General features: G+C 34.4%; 1 protein-coding gene across 1 annotated transcript in view; it reads right to left on the minus strand.

The window, feature by feature from the left end:
• Positions 1-349: 349 nt before the first annotated feature.
• Positions 350-21,354, minus strand: part of CEP126 (centrosomal protein 126) — a 35,511-nt gene continuing 14,506 nt past the window's right edge. The window contains exons 6-11 of the mRNA XM_041487127.1: positions 19,956-20,154; positions 7,903-10,024; positions 3,893-4,017; positions 3,511-3,598; positions 2,776-2,985; positions 350-414 (exon numbers count right to left, since the gene is read on the minus strand). Of these exons, the coding sequence (XP_041343061.1) occupies positions 350-414; positions 2,776-2,985; positions 3,511-3,598; positions 3,893-4,017; positions 7,903-10,024; positions 19,956-20,154 (2,809 nt within the window). The remainder of the gene's footprint in view (positions 415-2,775; positions 2,986-3,510; positions 3,599-3,892; positions 4,018-7,902; positions 10,025-19,955; positions 20,155-21,354) is intronic.

A 21,354-nucleotide genomic window follows, 5' to 3' on the forward strand; every position in this document is an offset into this window, starting at 1 on the left:
CTACATTGTTAAGAACTACAAATTATTTATGAGTTACATATACTTCAAATGGACTCTGCTAAATTACTGTTCCTTAAAAGTTCTTGGGACTTCCTGGACTTAGCAAATGTCTTCAAATACCAAAACTAAAATGAAGCCAGAGGATGAGGCAGTATGATATAATCTGTTAAAGCCTGTTTACAGTAATATAAAGTTCATGTTTGTTGGGGCTTTTTTTACATAAACAGAAAATAGGGCAAGCCAGCTGAACACACTGATTACAGTATTTTCAATTATATTTTTACACTAAAAGAAGCCATAAGGTTAGTTTGTAGAAATTAAAGCTGAACACATTTAAATTAAATACTTACTAAGTGTTGCTTATCTGCAAAACATGTGTAGCAAATGGGTTTCTGGTAATGGCTTTTTGAACATCTGAAAAAGCATGAAAGTGTATAATGAATTGTAAATAAACAAAATACTTCAATAATAAAAATAACACTCATAGTCAAATATTCAACTCAAAACTTTCTGAAGATTGTGAAAATGTAATTTAATAGCACTGGTTTTATTTCCCCTACCAACAGCTGCTGAAGTATAGGCCATACCTCTATTTTAAAAGTTTGCATCTAAATAGTATATGAACAAAAAATTTAGTACCAATAAAGACATCTAAAGCTAGAGAAAAGAATGCCATCTACTCTTCAGCAACAAATATTCCAAATGTAGATTGGTGATTGACTACTATTCATTAAAAAGACCTATAAAATTTTTACAGTTTTTTTAATCTGGTAACATGTGAAAACAAAGCCAAAAGAAAGGATACAAAAAGACAACAGCTAAGAAAAGCAATGTACTTGTATGATGTGTAAATACCTACAACACTTAGTTACTTACAAGTACTTACATGTAAGTCTACCTGTAAAATTTCCCAGCTTCCTATTACCAATTTTAATCCCCAAATAATTAGGCATGCTAATTAAATTTCTGAGAGACATACGTACGTGTATGTATTACACTAACTTTCACGGTTACTTCTTTTGCAATCTGTTAATTCCTATGATTCTTTCACTGTTTCTTCCATATTGCTATGTACTTTTCTTACAGTTTTTCTTTTCACATTTCAAAAATTTCAGTGTTCTTGCTCCCAGTTCTTTTGCTGAATTCACCTTTCCCTTCTTTGTAATTTCTCTCTGTTACTTAGGAATTTAGCTTTATACGCTCATAATTCTCTTTTCATATCTACTTTCTTAACCTGAGCACATCATACTGAAACAGTTTTCTGGTAAAAAATAGATTCTTAAATTTCCATTTGTCTGGAAGCAATAACCACAGGTTATGATACAATGAAATTCTGAGCCACTGTTTGACAGAGCAAGAATTGTAAGCTACAGCTGCACAGTTTCTAAACAATTGCAAAGATCTTTTATTCTGCTGTTGCAGTCTATAGGAAACTTTTTCCTCAAAGTCAGACTATCCACCATGTATTGTAGAAATTTACAGATTGTGTGCAGAAGTTTAATAAACCCTGATTTAGTTTGATTCCAGTCAATAAGGGAGTAAATTTGGGTAACCTGACCATAAATGGTGCAGTCCAGAAGGAATAGTAGTGGAATAGTAAAGTGAAATCAATGGACTTTAAGAAAGCATATTCTAATAAACTGAAATAATTGGCATGTAAAATTTTACATTAAAGAAATGCAAGGAAAATGTGAAGTTCAGGAGAGCTGTCAATTCCATGTAGAGGAGAAATGGAAAGCAGTTATTCCAATCATATAAAAAGCCAATCAGCCAAGCAGAAGAGACTAAGTCATAAGGTCCCCACTGATTTCAAGTACAGGACAGAGCACACAAAATACCAAAAGGATGCCAAACTGATGTGAATGTTTAATGGAAGACCTGTATGATCACATCAGTCAAAGCAAATCAAAGTAGCAAGAGACTCAAGAAGTAAGTTTGTTCTTCAAGTGTAATATCATAGGATGACTAATGAAAGTGTTAGCTAATTAATCACTGAGGAAAAATTATTATGAACAAGTACAGACTTTTTCCCCACTTTTTCAGCAAAATGGAAGCTGTGACTGAGTTCACATAAAGAGCACCAGTATAAAGCAGGTGAGAAATCAACCTGGCATAAAGGAAGAGCAAGTTAGAGAACACTTAGGTAAGTCTGACATTTTTAAAATGGATGAACAAGTAATATTCACTTATACATTTAGATTTATCTGCATCAATGTCAGAACTCCTTATTTATTATTTCTAGCCTTTCAGAATTCATGGAGAAGAGGAACATTCTAAAATATTAGAAGTAAGAAAATGAAAAGCCCATTCAATATAAAGGACTAAATTTGCAAAACTATATGACATAGAGGGCAATAATTTGCAAAAATAATTAAAAAAAATGAAGATGGATAAGCTTTGGAACAGATTTCCAAGAGAGGCTGATGCACCTGATGCACCTTGATGGAACAATTTTGACAAACATCACTTACAAACAACATCTACAGTTAGGATGAGCCAGTTTCTGAAGGTGTCCTCTCATCACATTTAGAGTTATTTTTTACCAAGGCAAAGTCATCATTATTTGAAATTAACTTAATTGACTCAAAAAAGGGTTTCCTGATTTTGATACACTCTTTGCTACATTTAGTAAATAATAATAATAATAATAACAGCAACAACATTAGAAAATATTTCTATTACAGGATACCTGTTTTTAATCCAAAAACTCGATGGTGACAAAATATAAAGTTATTTAATTAATTGATGTAGCATTATATTTATTATCCAACTTACTTTGTAGCTTTTGATTCAGACAATCCAGAGACTGGAAAATCTTCTGTTCTTCTACAGAAAGAGTACTCCTGCCTGGACACAGAGCCCTTCTAAGCAGTGAGAGCTGCCTGTCTGACTTCACACGGTCCATGGCTGCCAGGATTTCACCCTCTGCAATTGGTGTACTTGCCAGTTTTTCTGCCACTAGGAACTGAGCAGTGCTTTCTGAAACTGAAGAGATTACAGGGGGAACTTCAAATGAGAAGGGCTCGTTTGAATAAACATTTAAATAAACTGCTCTTTTTCATAACCATAGGTCTCTGAAACACACAAAATTGACTTTAAAAGAAGAAAAAGGTGGGAAAATCAAGAAACATGATATGTTAGAAAATGAAATAATTAAGGACACTAATGCATCTTACAAATGGCACCAGAGTAGGTACTATTGAGTTTGGAAATATGTAATGATAGCGAACAATACCTGTCCACATCATACAGTTATATGTGACACATACAGTTAAAAAAACCCCAGGAATTGAATGAAAATGGAATATATGTTGTAATGCATTTATAAAACCATTAATATCATGCTATATGAAGCTATATCTTATATTTACAGGAAAAAATTGCTGTATAGAATTACCCTTTCTTACTTGGAATCACTGATGCCAAAAGATACAAGCCATGTTACACAGTGGGTATATTCCGTCATTCTACTTTATGTATAAAGAACTGAAGTGAGTTGTGTTACTATACCTTCCTCAGTTTTAGAGATGTTTTTCATCTTTTGTACTGGATCAAATGCAGAATGAATGGGACTCAGCTGGACAGCACATAATGAATTCTATAAAAAATATTGTAAGAGTATTTTAAGTATAATTAAAAGTAACTATACTACCTTCTGAACATGTTTTAATATTTTGTATTACCAAATGTTTTCAAGCAAAAAAAATATTATGGTACACAAACACAGAGATGTATTCCAGTTGGTTTTATTCTTTTCATTAGCAGTGACAGCAAGCTGACTATGCACACTGATTCAAAATCACGCAACAATGAACAAATCTTTGATATTCCTGAAACTCTTTCCATTTGAAGATAAGTAACGTTTTTATTTTTTATAGCATTTTATATTAACCTGTGCATGAGGAGCAGGCTTCCATAGTTTAGAGATGACACTTTGTCTTCTGCATTCTGAAAAACGTCGGTGTTTATTTTCATAGTTGCCAAAAACCTGATTTTGTCTTGTAACAGGAACACCGCCTTAAATGACATGCAGACAAAAGTAAACCAAAAATGTGTAAACAACATGATAAATATAGTAGTAGCAGAACTAACAGTGGGGAATAAATATCTCTGTCCACATTTAGATATTTACATCTGATCTCCAGAAATTGTCTTGGATGTGGACATAAGCAGCTTAAGTGAAGCCCTATGTTGAGTCCCAGAAAAGAAAGATGGTCTGTACAGGGGTACAAGGTGCTACCAAGTAAAAAGGAGAATGAAAGGTGAGCTGCAATGTAAAAAAAATCAAATAAGTAATGTTTTAGAAAATAAACTGCATTTAGAGAATAATCTTAAAGTCTAACTGTCCAACACAATAAATCACTGTTGATAAATTCTTGTATCTATATGTTAATTGATTCAACTTTCATTAAGATTCCATAATAGTGTGCAGAAACATGTAGTAGTTCACAAAGTTTAATAACAAAGTTATTCACAAAATCACAGAATGGTAGAGGTGGGGAGGGACCTTCTGAGGCCATCTGGTCCAGTGCCCCCACTCTAGCAGCAGCACATAGAGCTCATTGCCCAGGACCATGCCTAGATGGCTTTTGAGTGACTCCAAGAATGGAGACTCAAGAAAGTCTCTGGGCAATTTATGCCAGTGCTCAGTCACTCTTGCAATAAAAAAAAGTTTCCTGATGTTCAGAGGGAACTTCCTGTGATACAGTTTGTATGCACTGCTCAGGTACTTTCAGTCCTTCCTTTCCTTCCTTTCCTTCCTTCCTTCCTTCCTTCCTTCCTTCCTTCCTTCCTTGCAGTTATTTACAGACATTAGTAAGACTCCCCAAGGCCTTCTCTTCTCCAGGCTAAATACTCCAAGCTCTCAGCCTTTCCTCATGGGAGAGGTGCTCCCATCCCTTTATCATCTTTGTGGCTCTTTGCTAGGCTCTCTCTAGCATGTCTGTGTCTCTCATACTGAGGAGCCCAGAACTGAACACAGTATTCCTCACAGGTGTTGTGAGATTTAAAAGTCATGGATTTAAACCTTATTTCTACAGCTTGGCATTTTGTAGTTGAACTTATTAATTCATACGTCTTTGTACTGTTTTTTAAAAGGCAGTATTGCTGTGTAGCATTTTCTCTCAGCCAGAGAGGTCTAATCTAGACACCGTACCTTAAATTTATCTCAGTTTTTCCTGGTGTAGAAATACGTTTTCAAAATTGAAGCCTCAAGTTTCAAAATTAAAATTATGTTCTTAATTAAACTTTCATGCCTACAAACTGGAGATGCAAATTAGTATTTTCATATGCAACTCAGGAATCTACATACCAAGGAGATACTATATTCTTATTTGTAAATACAGTTACTAGATTTGTAAATGGAGTTAGTTGATTTAAACTTGGGAATAAATTACCTATTTATTTACAAAATAAATATTTATATGTTCAGTTTAATTACCAGTTTATAATTTGACCAAGAGTTGCATTACTGATTCTAACACAATTTTATTTTTTTCTGGTTATTACAGTAACATTAAAGCAGAATTCTTATCACTCATAGAAAAAGAAAATAATTGATCCTAGAAACATATTTGAAACTAGTCATCTGGCTGCTGTCATCAATAGTAACATGGGACACATTAGCTTTGAAACATTGTCATTTAGTTATATGCGAATTATTGTAACACAATACATGGTGCTGAATAACATCTAAAAAGGAAGGGAAATGTGATCATGTTATATTAAATATGAGAGAAAATTAAAAAAAAAATAAAAAGAAAAAAGAAGAACCCCCTTGTTATATTAGTAATCACATAATGTTCTTCTGAAAAAATAGAATTCAAAGTTGCTCTATGTCTATGCATCAATACTTAATTAATTTGCAAAACTAGAGAGAACAAGGAGAACATTCCTTTGAGACATCTAAGACAAAATAATAATAATCAATAGCATCTTTAGGGTCTGAGCAATCTTCTGCTATTTAACTTTAAGCACGTTAATTAGCCCCATATTTGTCACAGGCTAAAGGTTAAACACATTTTAAAGCCTTTACTGACTGAACAAGAAAGGTGTTAAAAATTCTAACATCCAGCTAGAATAATATGCTGTAATATGTGCCAGGCAGAAGATATACAACTTGAAGCTTGGAAGCCAAACTAAATAAAGATTCTCATGGACAACAATTGCAGTCATCTGGTTCTCACTTTCTGCACATTTGGCAAAGCATTGCAACAGATCACTTTTTCTACAGTGTCTTCACAAACCCCATGGAACTCTGCAGATATTTTACTAGAGAGCAGTGCAGTATTTAGTCTCTAAGCAAGCAATTTAGGACAAGACTATGGCGTCTATGTGCATTTGCAGGCAATTGAACAAGTAACAGCAAGTCTGTAAGTTATCTAGAGTATTTAAAATAAAGCTGACTTTCAAAATACAAAATATAAGCACCTACTGAGAGAGGGCAACCCACATAAATTTTAAAAGGCAGTTACTCAGCCCTTCTCCAAAAGAGCTGGAGGTTTGTGATGCTGGGGATGTAGCATTTAAAGCTGCAGTGCACAACTTGGACCCAGGACATTTCCTGATTCATTGATCTGATGTGCAGATAAGGACATCAAGAGACAAAAATCTCTGCTGGAGGCAAGGCGTGGTAAAGCAAGTCTTCATTCATTTCCAATGTAAAATCAAATAGGTTAAGTCACACAGATCTTAAACTCATCTGTTTGACTTTGAACTGGAACAGACAAGCAGATAATATTTTCTGTTCCCACCCCTGCTTTAGGCCAAGAATATTCACCTGCTTGCATCTGCTCTTACACAACAGAGCTGTTCTGAATCACTCCATTAAAACTGTAAAAACTGTTAAAACTGTAGATAAACAGTATTACTGTAGATAAAACTAAAAATGTGGGGGGCTTAAAGTTAAGGGTATTCATCATTTTTTTAGAAAGTATCTTTGAGTTCCATGGCAAATCCTTGGGGTGATCTCAGCATGCGAAGCAGTTTGGAGTAATGCTTGTACCTGAAGCAGGGAGTACAGCTCTCAGGAGCTCCAGCTGCAGCTCTCAGTAGGAAGCAAACCAGCATACTACATAGAAATTACAAGCACAAGGACGTCATCAATGCCCAAGGCACAGAATATGTGCCTAGGCTGCACAGGACAAACAAGGCAAATCAAAAAGCATGAAATGTCAATTGAAATGTAAACCCCAGGAGATTGAAGTTTATTCTCCCAAAAATCTCTTATCCATCTTTCCTGTATCTTATCAACCAATTTGTGCCTCATATTGTTGCCAAGGTTAATTTTTAATAAAATGCAGGCTTGTTCCTGAAATTTCTTAAAATTCTTTATAAATCAGATATACCTTGCAGCAGAGCAATGTTTGGCTGGCAGAAGATCTTTAATTTTAACTAATCTTTAATTTTTGCTCAGCTTTTAATAGTATTATTGGGACTAAGTCCCAGTAATTGTAGGCATTTATAGTGTCAGCATTTTAAAAACACAGCAGAACTAAACTTCTTTCACTCTCATATGGCAGTGACTGTTGGACAACAAAGCTATCACTCTTAGTTACCTTGTAAAACTCACTTGTATAAACTTAGTCACTTCCTCCTATATCATTATTCAGACCACCTGTCACATCTGCTCATTAGTCATGAATATAATCTCAGGGAAAATACTTCCTTTTCATTTAATATTGCAGAGAGCTATTAAAAATGAGGACTGACGTTTGAGAGGCCTCTGGGCACCACTAGAATAGAAATGAGAATGACAAACGGTGAAAGCTTGTTAAAACTGGCTGTGTTGTGTGAATGGATGAAAAGGTTGGATGTTTTAACTGAAAACAAATCTGTGATGTATTTGAAGAAGACTTTTGTCTGAACATTCCCCCACCCCAGACCCAGAAACATGACTCTTACCAGTAGCAGAGTCTTTTGGAGCTTGGGTAGAATGTGCTCCATGCCAGAAGGTGCTTGTTTTTCCAGCTGCTGGGATATGATGGAGATGTAATCTATTTTCTGTGTTAACAGGTCTTCTCTCAGAGCAAGTTACTGAATGATTTTGACAGGCGCTTGCCTTAACATTATTTACAGAACAAGTATTTTTTGCCCAAAGTTTGTATTTGGCTGTGCAGCAGTCAGGTGTAGAGACGGCAGTGGCCAAGCCAGCACAGCCAGTAATAGTCTCACTGTCTCCTGCACTGCTCCTATTTAAAACCTGACTGGCTGGCACAACATGCCTGTCATTGAAATCACTGCTGCTAGCACCAGTAGCTTGCAGACTGGCAGGCAGCACTGACTGACACCCAGGGCTGGCTGTGTTCTCAACACTTCTGTTTCCTGGCAGAGGTGTGGAAGGTGGGTGAGGTGAGAGGTATTTCCCTGGAGCTTTTTGAGTTTTGTTGGCTTCAGTGCCTGATTGCAGTTGGATCATAGTGCCTCTTCTCTTCTTGGGCATAAAACATGACTGGACTCTTAGAGATGTTGCTCTTCTGGATATTTTTGCCTTACTTTTCAGTTGATCACCTTCTTTAATTTTAGCATTATTGCTACATACTGGGAGTTTACTTGTTTCATCTCTTGATACCATCCAAGATTTCTTAGCAGAAAAGGATCCTGTAGATGTAAATATATTCTGAGATGGGTATTTTTTATTTGATTTTTCAGTATTACTGTTTGGTTTTGACATATAAGAATTTTCCTGAGGATTTTTTATGAACATGAGGTTTGAAGCAACAATACTTAAATTATTCTTAGGAAGGTTATTTGCAGTTTGAACACATTGCAGTTTTGAAGAACATATTTCTCTGATGCTTTTTTCACAGCATTTTTCATTATTTTCTATTATTATCTGGTCAATTTCATCACACCATTTTAGCTTCCTATTGCATTTTTCATTTTGTGCACTTTTATTTTTTATTTTTGCCAGTTCTAAACTGTCTCTGATAGATGACATGAGTTGAGTTCCAAAACTGATTGCATGGTCTGTAACCACAGCTTTGAAATTACTGGGTTCATATTCAGAACCCTTCTTTAAGATACTTCTGAATAACTTCACTCTTTTTCTATCAAGAATATTATTTTTCAGGATTTTGTCCTGTGCAGAAGTGTCAGAATTGAACTCTGTATCAGATAACAATGACATATTTTCAATTATATTTTCCTTTCTTTCTTTATTATTCTGTTGCTTAACTTCTGACAGAACTGAGGCATTTGGTATGTCCTGAAATAAAGATGTTTCTGAAATAATATCATTCATACATTTAATATTTTCTTCTTTTGTTTCAATAATTTTTCCTAAGTTTTTTTTTAAAAAGCCTGTACTGATATTTTTGTCCTTTGGTAATACATCAGCTGTGCTAGGAATGTCAGTGGAATATCCCTGATTAGGAAATAAGATTACAGATGTTGCAATAGGTTGACTGGATGCTTGCATAGATTTAGTTCTCTCCTGTGGGGTCATTTTAAAACTCTGATCTTGCATCAGATCCTGAATTCTTTCTCCTGGATTAGAATCAGGGCTGTCCCAGGCTCTGCTAGGATTGAAAACAGGATGACCAGTGGCAAATGTCCTAGCTGTTCCAGAAGATGGCTTGCTTCTCTCTGTTATGTTTTGCAGAAAACTAAATGCATTACTTAGAGAGCTCTTTTGCTTACCAGAGGCAGAGAATTCTGCAGGTTGTTTTCCAGATCTGTGAGAAGCAGATGATTCCTCTTCTAAAGTGTTTACATGTTCAGCAGGAGTTAGAACATTATGTTTAGCTAAAAGATCATGAATAGGTATGTTGTGGTAGTGTAGCAAATCTATATTTCTCAGACAATTATTTAGATGTGCATTTTTAGAAGTACTTTGATCTGTGTGAAGTAAACCATTATTCCTAGTCTGGCATTTTTCTGGATCATACAGGGCACAGTCACACTGTGTGGTAAAAGATGATTCACTCTGTGTTGTGCAATTTCCATTTTGTTCTCCAGCCTCAAGACTGTCAAGGCTCATCATGCTTTCTGAATCATCTGTTTCTTTGACTTCTTGATGAAAATTCTGAAATACAGGCATAAAACCAAACTCTCAGATTTATCAGAAATGTCATTTTGCTGATAATTTTTCATTAATGAGAGATTAGACCAAATAAATATTGAGCCTAGTGTTTTTGTGACTTGGGGTCATATCTCCATGAGTGTTTCCATCAAGTCAAAATTTACCTGTGCTAAATTGCAAAAGAAAATTATATAATTTGGGGAGAAATCCAGAGAAGAGAGCAGCATAGTTCAAGAAATTTAATCTTAAATTATATATAAATCTGCAATATTTGAAAAGGAACTAAATTTATCTGAACAACAGCACTGTTTCTGAATTTCTCTGTGAGACTGGGTGGTTTTCATCCTCTGCAAGGGTACTTGAGTTATAAATTGAAAGAAAATCCATGAAAATGAAGGTTTGATACGGGATCTACCCCAAACTGCAACTTTTCTGTATTACTAGACTGAGTATATTTCTTTTCATACAAAGTGCCACAAGTGATGAGGAGTTAAGCCTTGTCATGGCAAACACAGAAAAATCTCTTGGTTATCATAACCACAGTGATTAACAACTCACCCCAGTGAAACTCCTTCTTCAAGTCTTTCAGAAAGAAAGTATCTCCTATTCTATGAGGACAGATCAAGTCCCAGGGCATAAGGAACTCTCATCCACTTCCCCAACATTTTCATTAAATTTTAATGGAGTCACGAATAACAGCAACTGGCACCATCTGAAACACCAGTGGGACAGCTGTGTGCGTGAACTGTACAAATGTTGTCTTTACTATTACTCCTCTGTCCAAGCACTGAGATGCTGACATGGATGAAAACACATGCTTTGTTAAGTACAAGACTTCAAAATACACATGAACATAAAGGAAAACAAGCACGTCAACAATTTTCAGTCTCATACACTCTTGCCTGGAAGTTCACTTTCACACAGCTCAGCAGCAAAGTAATTTTAAACCTTATGTTGGACAAAACTGGTGTGAAAAATTAAGAGAAGTTGAATTAGATAAGCACTCTTATGCAATAAATGGAAAATGTTTCAAGTAGCAAAATCTGTTAACCTAGGGTGAGTGACTATATATCCCCTAGCAATGACATTGAATTCACATTTTGAAAACTTACCAAACAAACACAGAATTCTTTAGCGAATAATAACACACTTTTGTAGCAAACATTTTTTTATTCCAATAAAATTGTCATATCTAAATATTGTGTATTTTATAACTGTACAAATAAATTAAACTGCAGAAGAAAAACCTTAGTAAGTCTCGAAAGACTTTTTATTATTGAATTAAATCTTATCTTGCACTAAAGGTTTAGAGGTTGGTGCAGTCTTCCGTTATAGTTACGATCTGAGATAAAGATACTAAATAGAAGATCAAAGAAGGAAGTGTAGGGAAAGATCCCTTTAGGGAACATTTTCAAACAAAACCTAAACAAACTGGTGCCCTTCTAATAAAAAAGAAAAAGTGCCACTTTGTTAGTTATTTATTAACCTTTATTTTTGCCTTAATTATATTGTTAACCTCTGTTTGAACTTCCCCAAACAAGGAAAAAACATATACTCAGAGTTTTTTGTATCAGGTCAAATTTAAGAACTAATTTTGAAATTTTCAGAAGGGTATAAAAAAACAGTGAAAAGAAATTACAGCTGTCAGGCTTACTTCTTGTCTAATTTGGAAACTGCACCTGTATAGCAAAACACGTGCTTCTCAAATGACAGAGAGAAGAAAAATTTTGCAAAGATAGATTTTAAAAAAACCTTCTCTTGATAGGAGGTTAGCTTAAGCAGGTAAATCTGGAGGGCGCAACAACATTTCCAACTTTCAAAAATTAAAAAATAATAAAAAATCTATGTAACTGTGTTCCAGAGGTTGAAAATAGACTTGTTCCTACATTATATAAATAAGTATGCTCCTCATAAAGCATAACATCCAGAGGTAACATCCAGAAGTGTTAGGAACTAAAGAACAAAGAAGAAGCTCTCATTTAAACACACACTAGCTCTTACTTAGTTCATGCAAATTTAGTTCATTTACATTTATTTTGTTGCATCATACAATTTCATCCTTTCACAGATTAAAGATGCTTAACATTCTTATTAAAATATTTACATATTTCCCATTTTAAAGTCCTATGTAATGCAAATCAATGTCCCATTTCCTTGTAAAAATGTGTAATTAGAAGTACTTCTGCTGAAATAAAAAAGCATTCAACAATCATCATTTTTTAGTGACCAATAAGTGCAGGAAATAAACCTAGAAATCCCAATGACTTAATTTTATTTAATCTGTGAGAATATGAGTGGATGATAAGAAAACAAAATGTCCATAGAGTACTATATTGTTATTTACTGGATTTACATTTTTCCTGTTATATAAGTACAATTTATTGTATTGCCTATAGCCTGCATTATCTTATGTCATAATGCATGAAATCTAACACCCACACATACCCACATTCCTGGGAAAGGAATACTTCCGAGGAGTTAAAGAGGTCACTTGTATGTCTTAGGACTTAGAACAGCTGTGTCAAGCAATTTCATTTCAGTAAAGCACTAAAACAAAGGGAAAACATGAGCCTAAGAGATCTTTCATAAGGCCAGTGAAAGAAGAACATAGCAACAAGTAAGATTTTAAGTGAACCTGACAAGTGAATTTTCTGCCAAAAGGACTTTGTCAGAATGCTATTACACCAAAGAGCTGCTACATGCATATTTGACATTTTCTGCAAAAAGTGCTGACTGTTCATAATTCCAAGACATGAATAGGAACACTTTTCTGAAGAAAAAATCCTGAAAAAATGCTACCTATTCTAAAAACCAAGGCCCCTCACACCTCTCACACTACTTACTATTTTTGATAATTTCAACTGGTTTTTTTACAGAAATTCTTTGCTTTCAAATGTGTATATTTATCATGTCACACTTGACATTGGCTGTGAAGTAAAAGACACCACTGAACTTGCTTAGATGCCAAACTAACTTTCAAAGCCAGTGAGGTACCTAAACAATTCATTTCAAATTTACCAACTATGGAATTGGGAAAGTCCATTCAAAATTAATAATCCAATTTCTATATGAGTTTGAAAAACATCACATACATAGCACTACACGATACTTATTTCTCAGAAGATCTGGGTAGACTCAAGAGAGCAAGTGACACTGTGAGAGGATTTTGGTGCTTACCTTACACAAGAGTTCCATTCTATTGTGCCAAACCCACCAAAGAAGCTCTGAAGGCGTAGGATGACCAGAGAAAAGCTTACTATCAACACCGCTGTCTTTCCCAGTCTGATGCCTATGTGCCTGATCTCCTCCCAGGCTAAGAATACAGAAAGTACCTATCTATGAATCGATGCGTTTTTGAAAGGACCTATTTAAAATATCATCACAGGATGCTGGAAATGCAGGTTCAAACTTCTCAGTATAAAAAGAACTTGTTTCTAATTTCATAGGCATGGAGGCAATATCAGTAAGCCATACTTCCAGAAGATTTTAAAAGGGATCTGAACACTGAATATCAATGTTTCGTTCTGATTTTCAGTCTTAATAAGCCCTGATGTAAATGTACATAATGTGTAGGGAACAGATTTTCAGCTGAACTTGTCTTTCTGTTGCTTTAGCATCTCCGTATTCAGAGTGCTGTTTCTAAGGTACCCTGTCACAGGTGTCCAACTCTCACACACTAATCTGGTCATTCAGTTCCAGGAGTGCAATTTAAAAAAGTGGAGTGGAGGAGTGCAGGTAAAAATACTATTAAAATTGTTAAATTATTAAATGGTGAGGCAGTGTGCACCATAACGCATTATTCCCTTTTTTTGTTTCTAACCCAGTAAAAATTCAGTTTGAGCAGGCATCGTCTACCCAACAAATCTGTCATAAAACAATAGCATGGGATTGCATAATTAAAAAGCCAGATAAGGCAGATAGTCATATAAAAATACTGACCATGGATATGAACCATGAATTCTAGAAGTTCTTTTATGTTTAACTAATAATAATTTCAATGACTACAGTTAAAAGATTTGAATGATCTGGAGCCACAAGATCAATAAAAAAGAATAGATTAATAGTATTAGACCAGTACACAGTTCCTGATTGAATCAGTGTGTGAATATAATTTTTAAAATAATCTCTTGTTCAGCTGAGGAACGCTACCAGAGCTCTTTATTTTCTAAAAAAATAGTATACATTCTTTTAGTCAATGAAAAAGGATTGCTTTTTCTTTTAGCAGTATACTTTGTAAAGATGGAAGAGTTTTTAACATGGTCTCACTGTTGTGCACTGCACAGCAGCAGCCAGGGCAGAAGGTGGATTTATGTAAAGAAATCCTGAAGGTCAGATACAGAAATACTTTTAGAATCATGGAACATCCCAAAGTTGAAAGGGACCCACAAGGATCAGTGAGTACAAAGCTGACTCCATACAGGGCAACCTGAGGCTAAACAATACATCTAAGAGCATTTTCTAATATGTATATTTATATCTTTCTAGAAATAAATTTACCTAATAAGGCAGTTTCATGTAATTTCCAACATTCTCTGCATGCTTCATTAAAATAATCATTTATCTTGAAAAAAAATTCTGTGACTTACATGTTACCTCTTTTACAAATTCAACTTTTTTCAATCAGATATGTTTCAAGACATACATTCTTCCTAAGAACTTTACAGATTTGATTTTTAAGAACTTGTACAAGCTTTCAGCATTTACCTTCCCCTAAACAGCCTACTGTTTAGGTTTCTAAAGGTTAATTGTTTTAAACCTTGCCATTTGTTTGAAATAGTGAAATTCCTTGTTTATTACAAGAACTTCTAGTCTTCTGAAAGAGGTCCCAGTTACTCTCTGCTTATCCCTGTCTTCTGAATTTTCGGTATTTGGTTTGATGCTTTATTTTGTACTTTATTTATGGTGAACCATACTTCCTTATGGAGATATGCAAGTATTGGGCATAAACTGCCCAGCAAAGCTCGAGCTACTAAATACCACAGAAGTGCTGCTGCAGGTTTATAATAATTAATATTGGAAATAATGAAATAATTGATTGGGCTCCTGGTTAGCCAGGCCACCATTAGAATACTAAGATATAAACAGAATACTAGGATGCAAAAAAAAAATAGCTGAATTCTGTGCTGCTTTAAAATTCATACAAGTCTTGTCTTTTTAAAAAACCTAAAACATAGCTATGGCATCTTCAAAGAGGGAAACTTACATTGGAGATTGATACTTTAATCTTCATGAGAAATCAACAGATTTTCCAACAACCCCTTGAGACACCAGTATAAACTACCACTGATAATACCACGTTAGTATAATGCAGCATCCTGGTAGACCCATATGCACAAACTTTGTATCTTCCAGTCCCTTCCTGCAAGCAAACATCTTACTGTAACTGCAGTACACTAAAGATTTAATACTGCTATTTTTTACTCTGTTCCTTTCTTTCAGCTACATTTATGAACATCTTACTCTGTTGCAGTAAAACAAATCTCTCCAAAACCAGACATGAAGTATGGTAAAAATACTTTAGTGCATAGCTATACATATATATATATATACAAACACACATGTATATTAATGTAAACCCAAAAATGGAGTCATGCTAATATGTGTGGCAATTATTATGAAAAAAACTATATGCTTGTAAAAAAGGAACAGGTATATATTAAGGGACAGTATCAATTTCCTTGTTCCTGTGGTTTGTGAGCTATGCTGTATGTATAACAGTCAGAACTTATCCATAAGCAAAACCTTATCCATGTATAAGTCTAACTCTGAAACAAGCTCTTTTGTACTGAAAATTTGTTTCAGCTTCAATCCTACATTATTACCCATTCAAGAAGGGCTTTGAACTGAGGAAAGACACTGTTGAATGAACTCCAGACGGTCAGGTATGAAGACTGTCATGTGATTTTATACAGCACAAGCTTAGAATAAGTTATTTTATGAAAAACCATCCCCAAAACCTCAAAACCTACTCTTGAGGAATACACAATCAAAACATGTTGGAGTATTTGGGTAAAATAATTTAGTCTGGAGATAGATTTCAATTTGTCTTTATAGCACATGTGAATTTTGGATTACTGAAATAATGTGGAAGATAGCTGTTAGTCACAATATTGGTTGAAAGCCAATGAAAACTGAACACCTCTCCTCTTGCCAAGAGGATAAAAAGTAAGGAAATCACTCAGGCCTGTCATATAATTTAAACGATCAACATAAAAATGTTAACACTCACATTTACAAGTAAAAAAATGGCCAACATTTCTAGATTTAAGGTGACTGTAGAAACCTATTTCAAGTTGTTGAATGGTCTCTACAAAATCAAGTTCGACTTCTGCTTCAATGCCATTTATCCTAAGTCTCCTTGTCCAAGTCTGTTTTCCCACTAACTGGCCTTGAGCACTCTAAAAGTTTTTGATGCTTGGAAGAGACTATACATAGCACTCCTTTTTTCCATGCTGGTCTTGCCTATGGCTCTGAAGAATTAGACTGGCAACACCCCTTGCAGAAGGAACTTTTGGTTAACTCATTCCAGTCATACTACAGTGTTTCCATCAGTTACCTGAAACAACTCAATTTCACGGACACTGTGAACCTCAAAAGCACAGTAACACCAACAGCTAACAGCCTTACAAGTGAACTCCTGCAATGCAGGTGATGTCCAGACCATTCAGTGGAACATCACTTAGAAAATATTCTTCATTGTTTCTCAGACACTTATGTGACTTTACATGCAACATGTATAAACACACACAATACAGTAAGGTACAAATTTTTCCTGTATTAGACACAATATAATTTGGGTTGCAAATTCTGAGAAATTATACTGGTGTTCCATTCCTATTGCAATAAATATTGAATAGTTTCTTCCAAGGGGAATGATATCCTTAGAAAGAGTGGTAACTGAGTATTCAATGGCTGCACAATATTCTCAGAAAAAAAACAGCAAGCCAAGGTAAAAATCCTGCTTCAAATCAGTCTAAAAGGAATTTAAATTTGGATTTGACAGATACCACTTGAGTAACCTAATTATGGTCATATAAAGGAGGAAAGAGGAAAATACAGTCTCCATGTGATAATCTACACCTATTTTGTCTTGAATTAGCTCTTACTTCCAAGTATTTTGTTTAAAAAATGAAACTATAGACATAAAATATAATGCTACCAGTTTAATTAAGGCATAATGTATTTTTCTGGTAGAGCCTAGAAATATTGTGCTGTCCAAATTAATGTTGCGTGGCCATGAAATTGAAGAGGTGACAAAAAGAAAAAGAGAAAAAAAAACCAAACCACCTGAACAGTACTCTTCCTTGTCACATTTGAGGCATTTAGTGGGAATTTGCTAAATTATTCAGTCCAAGGCAGGTACCAGAAATGGAAAATTTCAACATAATGAGTTAACAGTTCGAAGAAAATGTTAAGCACCTTGGGACTAATGCAGCTTTAGCTAAAGACCATGCTACTAGTTCCACCTTAAAGATATTATTTATGCATGCAATAAAACCGGAAAGGATAGAGACACAAAACCTTTATTCGTGAATGAAATTAGCAATATTAAATTCTTCAAAATGGACCATACTCATGAACATGAAATAGTAACTTGGTGTAGTGGCTTGGATGCAACTATTGCACAAAATAAAATCTACTGCTCTCAATACTTAACACAAAATAATTTTGGAAAATGGTAGAAGCCACTAAAACCCTTGGCTTACCAATGAATCTGTACAAATATTTAGAGAAGTAAAGCAGGAAACACAACAAATCTAGTGGTAAAGGTTCACATAGAACTTTATTGCCCTGTAGGAAAGTAAAGAATTTTAGGAATCTTTATAATCCTGTTGGGCCTGTAAAAACAGAAACAAAAAGAGGTCAAAGGATCTCAATGGATGGCAAGGTTGCGAAGCATATGCACAGTGAAATACTTTCATTCCAGAAATTACTTTGGACAACAGGTAGCATCAAGACCACTGAAGTCTATTGATTTCAGTAAGAGTATTCTAAATCATTATAAATTATAAATTTTATTAGTAAGAGTATTATAAATACTATTTCACAATACAGGATGTCACAATGCACATGCACACCAGCCATCAGCACAATCCAAGTATTAAACTTCCAAAACTCAGGCCTTAGAACAAGGTCAATAGCTTTCTTGACTATTTTTGAAATCAGAGTCCAAAGCATGCAATTTCAAGAAAGCAAGTCCAAATGTCTGAAGTATATTTACATTTTGAAACTATTCATCAGAGGAAAGAAGCTGAGCAACCCCTAGTGGGGTTGCAGAAAAATACCTTCTGGAAAAAAAGCAAAATTTTTATGGGTGTTTTCAAAAATACATTAATTTGTAAACACAAATTCCTACATTATATGCAGTGTCCCAAATTGACGATAACATTTAGAAAAAACTAAAAGCAAAAAATTATGCATGACTCATAGCTGTTTTTCCATAGAATTCAATTAGGAAGTGATAATTCTGTTTGATAAAACACTCCAATATAAAAGTCTTAAAATACATTTAGAATAATCTTTTTATATATTTTTCTCAAAGAGAATGTGTTTTGTTTTCTAATTCTAAGATGTTCTAATGCAGCAACTGTAAAACTCAGCATCATCATTTAGGGAGGGACTTGCAAACTCTCTACCAGTGAAATGCAAATGTGATATTTTTAAAAAAAAAACTTAGACTTTTTTGTGTTTTTGTAAAGTGGTTATATAGAATTCAGTTTTATCAGCTCTCTTCTATAATTTTTTTCACTTTTCTTCCTTCTTTTATGCTTAGAAATAAGAAAGAACACTGCCAATACCAACTGTACTTTCTCTGCATTCAACTTTTTTGAACCTCACTCCAGCTGAGTGAGATTTTCTGTGTTAGCCATCAGCTGCTCAATATTTTAATGCATAACTATCAGAACAAAGAAGATACAAAGGCAAAGATGAAGGCTCCTAGAGACATCAATATCAAACCCTATCTGAACTCTCTAAAGTCTTTCACTAGTACACTTGCATTAAAAGGAAAAGCCCTTGCCCTATGGCCACCAATGATTCCATGCCTCCAGCCATGACCAAAATAGAGGGATGGGTTCATGGAGTCCAGGTCATTTCAGATACCATGACTGGACACCAGTAGATATTCTAGAAATAAAAGAATGAGCCCCAAAGTATGGCCTCCTTTTTTACAGAAAATGTAATGTTGAAGACAGTATTTCCAAAATCAAAGACAACACTGAGGCATAAAATCACACTTAAAGGTGCACAACGAAAAATCACCTTAAAGCTCAGTTCTTGATTTTTACTGTTTCTAAGGTGACTTTTTAAACTTATTTTCAGTCTAAAAATTAGTTTAGGCAGAAAAACCTCATTACTGGAACACCTGCAGCTATTCCAAAGATGATAAAAAAGGATCTCAAGAGACTTAAAGTATCTCTAACACATCACCACACACTGGGAAAAAAAAAACAACCAAACAAAAAAAATCCCTCAACATTTCACATGCCATCATGTGAAATGCTATTGCATGTTGTGCTGTCACAATCAGCACAGCAGAAACTTGGGTGTGCACTGAAAGTCATCAATTTAAGTTTAGAGACAAATCACAAGATCACAAGACTCCGGTGATTGTCTAATGGCTACCAATGCCAGATACAAGAAGCCTGACATACAAATCTTACCAGGAAAAAAAGGACAACATAACAGGTATCTTGGATGAATTTGTGAAAACATTCTTATAAGTATTTTTAAAGATCTCTGACTTCTTACTGGAAAATATGCATAATTTTACTAAAAATAATCCATGGATAAGGCATAGCACAGTGTGCCCTCCCATGCTGTCTAATTGATAAAGACAGCTGAACAGAACTTTCATTTTTATCACATTTAAGAAAATTTCTGTCACACTTAAAAGCATCTTGCAATGAATAACATTAAAATGAAAACATCTTACCTCCAAGTTGTTGAGATGCTGTTTTTCAAGGAGCTGTTGCATTTCTTTCAGATTTTTCTGGAAGAGAAGTTGGTGACTATCCATGTCTGTTCTACTGCTCTCCTGTATTGTTTCATCACAGCCAAACATTGCTGAATTATTCTTCTGAGGGAAAGAATCACTTCTACATGCTGATGAGGATGAAGGGTCATCTGTGGTTCTTGATACAAACAAGCAAATTATTATCTTATCTTATTTCTATGCATCAACTGTACATTTTTAAATATGTTTCTTACCAAAAGTATACAACATCAATAAATTATGAAAAGCCTGACAAATGCTGTTAGTACTATCTGAAAGTGTCCGACACTTTCCATTTTAAAAGTTCTCTTCTGTTTATTTATAAATAATATTATAAATTTTCTGATTGGGTTATTGGGTGACTACCTCTGACTGCATTAATATGGAGTGTCAGTCAACAGTTTGGTAATTTACAGAAATGGAACATGAAGGGTTTTTATTTTTAACAAAAGAAAAAAACAAACAAGAAAATAGGCTTTACTTTTCCATAAAGTTGGCTTATGCAGAGTGCAGCTATATTGGTGTTGTAAGGTATTCCCTTCAAAGAACAAGAAAGCTTTCTAGTATCCAGAGAGCCTAAATTTACCAATGATATGAAATGTCAGTATTGTGTTATGTTAAAGAATTGGTATTTCCTGGCTGACAAAAAAAAAAATCTTTATAGTAGCTAGTGTAGTTGGGGCCTGTGACCAGCTCTTATCTGAAGATACGCTTCACATATGTACAGAAATTCAATAATATCTTTCCTTCATTTCTACCATTTCTTCAGCTTAAAGTTTTTCTTAAAAAAAAAGCCTTCTCTTCCTGCACCTAAAATTATCCCTTTTCTTTTTAGTGAATCTGTTTCAAGTAGGTAAATAATCTAATAAGACCTTTTTTATTTTGTATTTATCACAACACTTATAATTTTAGGGCAATAGAAAATGGAAACTTTCAAACCCTTAAGATTATTGATATTTTTCAGGAGATTTTATACAAGAGTACAAAAAACATTGGCTTAATTGCAGTGACCTAAGAGAGCGTAAAATGGAATTCATTATTTCTGATGAGATGGCTGACAGCAAAAAGGGAGAACAAATTCACATATTTATTTATTGAACATAGAAAACTGCATGCTGGTTTCTTTCAAAAGGCAGATATCCTCCCTATCCCAAAACTTTTTTGTTATTGCAGACCAAACTGACTGACACCTGGCCTCTAAAAATGTGGTTTGTTCATTTTTTTGACACACATAACTTTCTTTATATTTATTTCAGTGCTTAGACCATTCATATTTATAAAAATTTCTACATGCTTGGACCATTTATATTTACAAAAGTTTCAACATTCCAACTTTTCT

This window comes from Pyrgilauda ruficollis, unplaced genomic scaffold (genome assembly GCF_017590135.1).
Source record: "Pyrgilauda ruficollis isolate IOZ18807 unplaced genomic scaffold, ASM1759013v1 scaffold8, whole genome shotgun sequence".
Lineage (NCBI taxonomy): Eukaryota > Metazoa > Chordata > Aves > Passeriformes > Passeridae > Pyrgilauda > Pyrgilauda ruficollis.